An 11,219-nucleotide genomic window follows, 5' to 3' on the forward strand; every position below is an offset into this window, starting at 1 on the left:
TTTTTTTTTTTTTTTTTGTTATTCATCTTTTTCTTTATTTTATTATAATTTTTTTTTTTTTCATTCATATATATACATTAAATGCATGTCTAATTTTTTTTTTGTTTATTTATAATAGTGTTTCATATTTTTAAAAAAGTAGTTATGTAAGTAAAAATAATATTAAAATTATAAATTCATATTTATGTGCATATTTATATATATTTTTGTATTTTTAGTTATCTACAACATTTTTATTAATAATAATATTCTTTAGAATAATATATATAAATAGAAAATTAAAATTACTTTTTTTTTTTTTTTTTCTTCTTTTATTAATTATGACTTCGAATTACATTATACATATTGGTAATAAAATTATAAATAAACGAATCAAAATTAAAGAATTTCTAAACAAATATGAAAGAAAAGTATTAGAAAAAAATGTCAATGTTTTTTTTTATATACTAATTAATTTATTATTCAATTTATCTATTGATAGATTTCGATTAGTAATTAACAGAAAATATATTTTTTTTAAAAACAGAAAAAGAATTGATATTGTTTTTAATATAACGAAGAAACTGCTAACTCTAAATAATATTGATATAAAAGAAAAAATTACAAATCTTATAGAAAATAAAAAAAATTGCATTGATAATAGTGAAATAAATGAGAATGAATTATATGAAGATATAAATACTAAAAGAAACAATTTTTCTAATACTTCTTTAGTAGATAATATATATAAAGAGTACAGAAAACTTAATATAAAAAATGAAAAAGATTATCTTAATAACAAATCAGAAACTCTTTTAAATAATCAAGAAAAATTTTTTGACAAAAAGTTATTTTATGAAAATTATACATTTGAAAATAAATCAAATTATATTAATTATTATGAAAATTTTAAGAGTGATCATTTAGATAATAAAGTTTTATTTTCTTCAAATTTGCTTAATTATAAAGATGTTAAAAATAAAATTAATGATTTTAAAATAAAATCAAATGAAGAATATCATAAAAATAAAAATATATTAGAACAGAAAGTAAGTAATAATAAATATGATAAAAAAAGTATTATTTTAATAAAAAAGGAAAAAAAAACAAATATAAATATTTTTGACGAATTTCTTGATATTTATTTATTATTCCGATTGAAAGGAGGAAAAGGAGGATTTGGTGCAAATTTGAGAGTCAAAAAAAGAAAGAAGAAAAAAAAGAATAACTTTGATGCTGCAAGAAACTTAAAAGGAAATAGAATTTTAGTTGATAGAATAATTGAAACATCAGAAATTTTATTAAAAAAAAAAGAACAAGAACAAATTTTAATTGATAAACTCAATAGTTCTTTTATAATTAATGAAACTGATGAAAATGACCATCTACTAAAAAATCATATAATTAAAGATGAAATAAATGAAAATTCTAGTAAGAGTGAAAATTTTATAAAAGATAATCAAAAATTAGATATGCGTCATATCATTGCAAATGGAATCAAGGAAGAAAAAAAGCAAAAAAAAAATTTAAAAAAAAAAATTGATAAAAATGTGAATAATCAAATTAAAAATGTGAAATCAATTGAGAATATGTACAATTTTTTATGAAGACAGAAATAAATTTATATATATATATATATATACACTTGTGTAAAATAAAATATAAAAATTGTGAACTTTTTTACTTTTAAATATTCTATATGAAATTTTATTAAACAGTTATGTTTTTTTTTTTTTTTTTTTTTTTTTTTTTTTTTTCCTTTTTTACAACATTTTGAATGTTTTTAGTAATTATGTAAAAATAAAAACATTTCGTGCTGAAAATTTAATTTATACACATCTTCATTTTTTTTTTTTCCCTTTTTTAATATTATGTTATTTTAATTATTAAAAATATTCTTATTAAATTTTTATATATTTCTTAAAGTTTATTATTATCTTCCTTTTTTATAGATACATGAAAGGTTACCATAATTTAAATAATTTTGCTACATTTAATGAAAACATAAAATTTTTAAAAATTATATAAAAAAATTTTGCTTAAAAAATAAATAAATAAATAAGAAAAGACAGCAAAATTAAGTGAATAAATATGAGATATTGAGAAAAAGAAAAAAAAAAAAAAAAAAAAAATACATAAATGAAAAAGTAAAATTATTAACTAAAATGTTATATACACATATATATTTATTTTGTCTTTTTTCTTAATACGCAGAAATATTTATATTTATTGCTGTAGGAATTTTTTTTTTTTTATTTTAAAAAAAAAAAAAATTAAGATAAAATAAAAAGAAAGAATAAAATTGAATATCATTGAGACATTTATTTAAAGAAAAAATAATATATATATATTATATACATAGGATAGATAAATTTAATTATAAAAAAAAAAAAAAAAAAATTAAATAATTTTATAATTTGAATATATTATTAAATTATAAATAAAATTTTACTTGTATGTTGTATATAAATATATGTGTATCCAAATTTTAATTTACAAAACTTATTTTTTTCCTTTTCAATTTTCATTTTTATTTGCTGTATCATCAGGAACAAATTCCACTTGAATATTATAAATTTGGCAATTTTGAAAAACATTTTTTGCAATATTTTCATTATTATATTTGATAATAGCATATTTTTCTCCGAATGAAAATAAAGAAAAATAAGATATATGTTCATTTAAAAAAACAGAATTATTTTTTAATATATAATTACTTAATTCTTCATTATTTCTAATATTATTTAATGAACTAATTTTTAATGTTGTACTATTTTCTATATTGTTATTGTCATTATTATTATTATAATTATTTAATATTATAGAATTAGAAAGTTCATTAAAATTAGAATTATCACATTGATTATTTAATAACTGTATTCTTTTTTTTAAATGATCTATTAATGTTTGTAATTCTCTTTTTGTTTCATTAGTAATATTTTTATTATTGAACATATTAATATATTCATTTAATTTTTCTTTACATTTTCGTAACAACTCTTTTTGCTTTATATTCATAATTTGTTCTCTCTTTTCTGCACTTAATGATAAAAATTTTTTTTCTGATATATTAGGTGATACATATTTGTTACTATTAACCTTTTCATTAAAATAACTAATTTTTTTAGATTCATTTCTTAATTCAAATTGTAAATTTTTAAAATACTTTGGCAAGTTATTATAGGCATTTAAAGCACAATCTGCCGAAACAAATTTTACAATAAAAAGATTCTTACCTTTAATATAACAAACTGAATCAATATTTCCATAAATAAAACATAAACTATAAATAAAATTTTCATCAGTATATTCGTTTGACATATTATATATATATAAAATTTTCGCTGCTTTTTTATTTAATATATATTGATCATTACTATAATAATTTTGAGAATAATTTGTTAAATTATTACTATAATTATTAAATCCTGAATAATTTAAATTATAATTACAATAGTTATTATAATTTGCTTGATTGTAATTTGCATTATTCATATTATAGTTATATAAGAAATTAGAGTTATAAGATTCCTCCTCATTATAATGCATATTATTATTATTATTTTTACTTATCTTCAAATTTCTTTTATCTTCATCATAATTATAATAGCAATTATTTACATTATTATAATAATTCATATTTTTATCATAACTATTCCCATTATAATTCCCTTGAAAATTATATTTTTTATCACTATCCATCTTTACATTTAAAAACAAGTAAAACTTAAAAAAAAATGTACAATAAAACTAAATAAGCTTAAATTTATACTACTGATATTTTTTTAAAGTAGGTTTTTTTTTTTTTTTTTTTTTTTTTATCTAATGTTCTAGATATTTCATATAATAAGACTTTTAATAATACAAATATTAATATTTGTAATAAATATATTCTTATATTAATGTGTTAAATATCAATTTTTTATTTTTTATATATTTAATGTATAAATGGAGGAAAATAAATTCTTTTGTAATGATTTGTTCTTAAAAATATTTTTTTAAAACAAATATGTTATTTCTTCGTCTCCCCCCAATTTATGTTTTCCTGTATTAACTCCCTATTTTTTTTGTGATTTTTAACTAAATTTTTTTTTCTTAAAATGTTAAAAAATATAAAAAAATTTATATATTTCAAATTTTTTGCAAATAATTGTATTCTTTAAGCTCAATTTTTTTTTTTTTTTTTTTTTTTTAATAAATTAAAAAAATAGAGAAAAAACAATTAAGTTTCAAATAGTTTTAACATAATAAAAATTTTTCTATATATAATAAGTATTATATATATATATATATATATATATATATATATATATATATATATATATATATATATATATATATACTTAATATACTGTTTTACTGTTTAATAATAAAATATTTACATTCAAATTTTTTCATATTTTTTTTTTTTTTTTTTAAATGCTTTCTTTTTATTATGTGTTTTGTTTTAAACAATTTTGAAAATTTTTTTTTATTATATTTTCATACATTTTTTTTTTTTTTTTAATGTTTTTAAAAATATAATAGATTTTAAGTGTTTATCACATCTTATTTTTTTTTTAATGTTTTTTTATCGTGTTAAAAGTAGTTTAACTTTTTTATTTTCCTCTTTATGAAGTTTATTACTTTTTTTTTTATTTTTTCTATTTTTAAACATTTATGAAATATTTTTTTTTTAAAGGAATTGGTTTAAAATACTTTTAGGAACCTTTAATTTTCTTTTATACTTAAATTTAATGAAATATATTTTTACAGATGTTTTAATTTTAGATAATATGTAACTTGTAACTAGACATATAAAAGAAGGAAATATTTGAAAACACATATATTAATTTATTAATGATTTTTTTTTTTTTTTTTTTTTCTTTTAAATCAAAAACTATTAGTAAATGGAATTATAGAATTCTTTATAATTTTTATGAAAAATGAATCAAATATAAAATAAAAACTACTAAATAATAAACAAAAATAAATGTATATATATATATATATAAATACAATATGGGAAACTTATACATCTATACCTTTTAAAATAAGAAATTTTTATATATATTTTTTTTTTTTTTACAAAAAATATAAAAATAAATAAATATTAATTTTTTTTTTTTTTTTTTTTTCCCTAATTTTGTATTTTGGAAATGTACTGATTTTTCCTATTATTTTTACAGTATAATTATCATTATATCTCATACAATTTATAGACTTTTAATATCCTTTTTTTTTTTTTTTTATATCTAATAAAAGTGAATGATCTCATAGTTTAAGTTATTTTAAAAAAATAATAATTTTTTAGTTTAAGATAATTTTCTTATAACAATTATTTGAAGATTTATTTTATGTATTACCTCTGTTAAAATATGTAAAACAAATTCTTATAATGATTATACTTTTCTTTTTCTTCTGTTTATTTTAATTGATTTTTTCATATAATTAAATAAAGGTATAATATCTCCTATTTCACAAAAATAAGAAAGTAATTTTTAATGTATTTTTTTGTTAAAATAGGTATTTTCTTCATTGAAGGAAAATAAATTGTGTATATATGTAACAGTAGAGATAGTTTCGTATTTATAAAAATAATAATAATAATAATAATAATATTTGTTTTTAAAATAAAAATTATAAAAAACAAGTTTAAAAGGAAAAGATAAATAAAATAAATGTAAAAATATATATATAATTAAAAAATAAATAGAAATAGAAATAAAAGTAAAAATAAACATAAATTCTTTAAAATCTTAGTGTATTATACATTTACTTAGAAAATAAAGAAAGTTATCAATTAAAAACCATTATTTTTAAAATCAGAAATAATTTATAATAAATATTTATTTTATGAAAATATAGATTAAAAAAAAATGTATACCAAAGAAAAAAAATAAATAAAAATAAAATTAAATTAGTAAAAAGATATATATTAATTGATAATTTACAAAAAAAAAAAAAAAAAATAAATAAATAAAAATAAAATAAATAAATAATATTAAGTAAATGTATAACAGTGAAAATGAAAAAGATATAATTAATAAAATAAATTAATAAATATAACAGGAAAATAGATTGAATAAAAAAAAAAAAAAAAAAAAAAAAAAAGAAAAATATNAAAAAAAGGAAAGAAAAAAGGAAAGAAAAAAGGAAAGAAAAAAGGAAAGAAAAAAGGAAAGAAAAAAGGAAAGAAAAAAGGAAAGAAAAAAGGAAAGAAAAAAGGAAAGAAAAAAGGAAAGAAAAAAGGAAAGAAAAAAGGAAAGAAAAAAGGAAAGAAAAAAGGAAAGAAAAAAGGAAAGAAAAAAGGAAAGAAAAAAGGAAAGAAAAAAGGAAAGAAAAAAGGAAAGAAAAAAGGAAAGAAAAAAGGAAAATATTAAAAAAAGGAAAGAAAAAAGGAAAGAAAAAAGGAAAGAAAAAAGGAAAGAAAAAAGGAAAGAAAAAAGGAAAGAAAAAAGGAAAGAAAAAAGGAAAGAAAAAAGGAAAGAAAAAGATTAAAAAAAAATAACATACTTTATATAATGCAGAAATTCTTGATGAACAAAAATAGTGAAAATAATGGAGAAAAATGTATTATAGATAGTAAGATTGATGAAAATTGTGGGTTTTTTGAATCTATATTTAAAAATATAACAAAAAATGAATATTTTAGTGCAGGAGTTGGTATAATTTCAGTGGGTGCATTTGTTACAGTAGCAAATAGATTAAATAGTCTTTTTTATCAAACCTTAAAAAAAAATATGTTTACCTCTTTAGAAATTACAATTAATGATACTTCGTATTATTGGATACTTGAATATATTGTAAAAAAAGGAATAATAAGTAGACATTTAAGCTTAAAAACACAAATGGTTAATGAGAAAAATAAGAAAAATGTATTTTTTTCCTTTTTACCAAGTATAGGAAATCATTTATTAATTTATGAAAATAAATTAATATTTGTAGAAAGATATAGAGAAAAAAACATGGTATCTGATATGAATAGATCTATTCCATTTGAAAATATAAAATTAAGTACTTTTATATGGTCTAAACATATTTTTGAAAAAATTTTAAGAGATGCAAAATTATATATAGATAAAAAAGAAGAAGGAAAAACCCTAGTTTATAAAACTTTTGGCCATGAATGGAGACCATTCGGAACACCAAAAAATAAACGCCCAATTAATTCTGTTATATTACCAAAAGATTTAAGTGAATATATTATAAATGATATTGAAAAATTTCTTAATTCATCCAATTGGTATATTGATAAAGGCATACCTTATAGAAGATGTTACTTGTTATATGGACCACCTGGATGTGGAAAAAGTAGTTTAATAACCGCTCTAGCAGGATACTTTGATTTTAATTTATGCACAATTAATATAAATGATATATATTTAACTGATGATAGATTTATTCATTTACTAGCTACAGTACCACCAAAAACAATTTTAATTCTAGAAGATATTGATTTTATTTTTGTTAATAGTATAAATAAAGATGAAAATAAAAATGTATCATCCTCTTTATCATCTACATCTATTTTTAATAATCCAGTTAAAACGTTAGGTGTATCTTATAGTGGATTATTAAATGCATTAGATGGAATAGTTGCAACTGAGGAAAGAATTATTTTTATGACGACAAATAATATTGAAAGATTACCTAACACTTTAATTAGACCAGGTAGAGTAGATATGAAAATTCTCATTCCATATGCTAATAATTATCAATATGAAAAAATGTTTTTACGATTTTTCCCTGAACATCATGATTTAGCTAAAAAATTTTCAAAAATTTTTCAAAATTTTCATTTAAGTATGGCAGAAATTCAATCCTTTTTTTTATTTTCGAAAGTTGATCCATATAAAACTATTAAAAATGCAGAAGATTGGGTAAACTCATATAAAGAAAAAAAAACAAATGATAAAATAAATACATAATAATTTAATAACAAAAAAAAAAAAAAAAAAACATATATATTTTGAATTTTAGGAATAATATAAATACAAATATATATATTTTATTATATATTTTTTTTTTTTTTTTATTGTATAACATATTTTTATAAATTTTATTTTAATATTGAAATATATGTATTTTTTGTCTAAATTTTCAATTATTCTCCTGTAAATTTTAAAATATAAATAATTTTTTTTCGTAAAAAATGCATATTTCTTTATGCTTTATAAAAAAAAAAAAAACTATTTTCTTAAAAAAAAGAAAAAGAACAAAATTGTATTATTATTTACAAGTTGTATTAATTCTAAAAACTATATATATCCTTCATGAAATAAAAATAAATATATTTGAAGAAAAATTTTCAAAATAATAATTTTAAAATAGGTATGTACATTACTTAAAAAATAATATTAAAAACACAATTTACAAATATGAAAAAAAAAAGATAATGAAATATTAATACTTTTATTTAATATTAATATATAAAAGTAAAAATACATATATTAATAATATTACGTATTTTCAATATGTAATAATCTAAAAAAAAAAAAAAAAAGTTTTTAATTAAAAAAAGTTCATCAGAAAATACCGTTCAAAATATAACAAAATTTGATATAATTTTTTTTTTTTTTTTTTTTTTTTTTTATTTATTTAATTTCTTATTTTTTTTATGCTTTTTACCAATAGCCTCTTTTAAATTATAATACCCCTTTTGATAAAGTAAATTATTAAATTCTCTCTTTATTTTAATAGCAGATTTCATACCATTAAAAACTAGACATGAATATAATTGACAAACAGATGCACCTGCTTCAATTTTTTCTAATGCATCTTTTCCATCAAATATACCTCCTGATGCAATAATTGGAATTTTTTGATTTGTATAATTGTACATTTCAGATATAAAATTAGTTGACATTTCTTTTAATTTTTCCCCACTAATCCCTCCTTTTTTATTTTCAAAACTTTTTATATTAAAATTTTTTGTTGTGGTATTTGAAATAATCATACCATCTATTTCAGTTTCTAATAACACTTGAGCAATTTTTTTTTTTTCATTTTGTTCTAAATCTGGTGCTAATTTAACAAAAATCAATGGTTTTTCTTTTGTAGTATTTATCCAGTAATTATCATTTATATTATTATTATTATTATTATTATTATTATTATTATTATTATTATTTTCTTCTTTTTCTAATTTATTTATTTCTTTTTTTACGTTTAAAATTATATTTTTTAATTTCTCTGATTCTTGATTATCTCTTAATCCTGGAGTATTTGGAGAACTTACATTTATAGCAATATAATCAGAATATCTAGCTATTTTTTTTATGCAATAATTTAAATCATCATTAATATTAAGAGTATCTTTATTTTTTCCTATACTTACACCAACAATATGTCTACTTAATAATTTATCATTTTTTTGTTTTTTACGAAATTTTATTAAATTTTCTGACACTTTATCACATCCAATATTATTAAAACCACATGAATTTATAACACTTCTCGATTCATTATCTCTGAAAATTCTCGGTTTCTCATTACCTTTTTGTTCTCTAGGAGTTATTGTTCCTATTTCAATAAATGAAAAACCTAATTTCAAGATTGAATCTATAGAAACACCATTTTTATCAAATCCCGCTGCAACACCAAATGGATTAATAAATTTTAAATTTTTTACTTCTGATGATGAATAAATACTATCGTTAGTTGTATCATATGGTAATAAATTATATTTTCCTAATAATAAAAATAAATCATGACATAATTCACAATCTACATATTTTAAACAAAATTTTAAAAATATATCGTATAAAAAAAATTCAGGATTATAAGATTCAAAATATACATATACACCCAAAATAGTCGAAAAAATAAAAAATATGACTTTTTTATATTTTAATCTTTCCTTTCTCATTTTTTCTTTAAATATTTTCATTTCTTCATTCATATATTTTTCATCAATTTTTTTTTCTCCAAAATTTTTCTCTGTAGAATGTGTACAAAATTTTCTTATTTTAAGGTCAAACAATGTACCATTATTTCTATTATTCTTAGATATATAATAATGAAATAAATTATAATTATTTAATGTTTTTTTTATACTTTTTTCAAATGGTATATTTTTTTGCAATATTTCATTAATTCCATATTTTTTATATTTAACATTTCTTCTAAGACAAAAATTTATTTTCATAATTTTATAAAAATAATTATTTCCTTGATTACTTACTATCTTATTAAAAAGTGAATTTTTAGAATTTATAATCATCTTATCATATTATTAAAATTCTATATTATTATTCCAAAAATATATAATCAATATTTTTATATGATATTTTTTATTATCAGTTTTGTCCTTTTTTTCTTTCTCTTCAATAAAACTATTTAAAAAAAAAAAAAAAAAAAGATACAATATTATTAAAATTATACAAAAGTTTTTTTTTAAGTTAAAACGTATATATTTCAAAAATATATTTTCAACTATATAAAAATAAAAAAAAATTATTATCACCTTATTTATATTAATCCATAAATAACATCAGGTAACAATAATTTTTTTTTTATTTTATTTTATTCTTTTTTTTTTTTTTTTGAGGTTTATAAAAATTTTTTATAAATCTTTTTTCTTTTTAAAAAATATAAATGATCATTTTTTCTTATTTTCAAAAAAATTTTACAGTATTTTTTTTTTTTTTTTTTTTTTTTTTTTTTCATTTCTCAGTAGATATATATATGCTAATCAAATTTGTGTATTGTAATTTATGATAAATGATTAAACATGTTAGAAAAATAAATAAATAAATAAGAATTTTTAAAAATGTAACAATAGTAGTAATACCATAAATAAATAGATAAACTACCGAACTCTAAAAAAAAAAAAAAATAAAATAATATTATATACATATAAATTTATAAAATATTTATATATATAAACTTAAAAAACATATATAAATACATATATATAAATTTATAAAAAATATAATTGTGTAAATGAAATAAAAGATAAATAAAAAATGTTAAAGTAACAATATATTTACAAATAATTAGAGAAAAATAGTCTAAAAAAAAAAAATTATGAATAATTAAATAATTAAAAAAAGCCATATATTTATATAAAAAAAGTAATAAAAAAAAAAAAAAAAAAATTTAATTATAAATTAAAAAAGTAAAATATATAAATATATTAAAAAGGTTTAAAAAAAATGAAAAAAAAAAAAGAGAAATTATATATATATATTTATTTATAAAGAAAAAAAAAAAAAAAAAAAAAAAAAAAAATATAAAATTAATTTTTTTATAAAATT

The 11,219-nt window shown here is 16.1% G+C and overlaps 4 protein-coding genes across 4 annotated transcripts; 2 read left to right on the top strand and 2 right to left on the bottom strand.

Moving 5' to 3' along the window:
- Positions 1 to 320: 320 nt before the first annotated feature.
- Positions 321 to 1,586, top strand: PGAL8A_00131500 (conserved Plasmodium protein, unknown function; the record flags this gene model as incomplete). Its single annotated transcript, XM_028674841.1, has 1 exon — positions 321 to 1,586. One exon carries the CDS (start codon positions 321 to 323, stop codon positions 1,584 to 1,586), a length of 1,266 nt encoding a protein of 421 aa, XP_028526432.1.
- A 910-nt stretch (positions 1,587 to 2,496) lies between these two features.
- Positions 2,497 to 3,681, bottom strand: PGAL8A_00131600 (conserved Plasmodium protein, unknown function; the record flags this gene model as incomplete). The annotated part of the gene is made up of 1 exon (XM_028674842.1): positions 2,497 to 3,681. One exon carries the CDS (start codon positions 3,679 to 3,681, stop codon positions 2,497 to 2,499), a length of 1,185 nt encoding a protein of 394 aa, XP_028526433.1.
- Positions 3,682 to 6,482: 2,801 nt separating this feature from the next.
- Positions 6,483 to 7,889, top strand: PGAL8A_00131700 (mitochondrial chaperone BCS1, putative; the record flags this gene model as incomplete). The annotated part of the gene is made up of 1 exon (XM_028674843.1): positions 6,483 to 7,889. One exon carries the CDS (start codon positions 6,483 to 6,485, stop codon positions 7,887 to 7,889), a length of 1,407 nt encoding a protein of 468 aa, XP_028526434.1.
- A 662-nt stretch (positions 7,890 to 8,551) lies between these two features.
- On the bottom strand, positions 8,552 to 10,183 carry PGAL8A_00131800 (dihydroorotate dehydrogenase, mitochondrial, putative; the record flags this gene model as incomplete). The annotated part of the gene is made up of 1 exon (XM_028674844.1): positions 8,552 to 10,183. The coding sequence occupies one exon, from the start codon at positions 10,181 to 10,183 to the stop codon at positions 8,552 to 8,554; it is 1,632 nt and encodes a 543-aa protein (XP_028526435.1).
- Positions 10,184 to 11,219: the final 1,036 nt, after the last annotated feature.

Source organism: Plasmodium gallinaceum, assembly GCF_900005855.1.
Source record: "Plasmodium gallinaceum strain 8A genome assembly, contig: PGAL8A_v1_65, whole genome shotgun sequence".
Lineage (NCBI taxonomy): Eukaryota > Apicomplexa > Aconoidasida > Haemosporida > Plasmodiidae > Plasmodium > Plasmodium gallinaceum.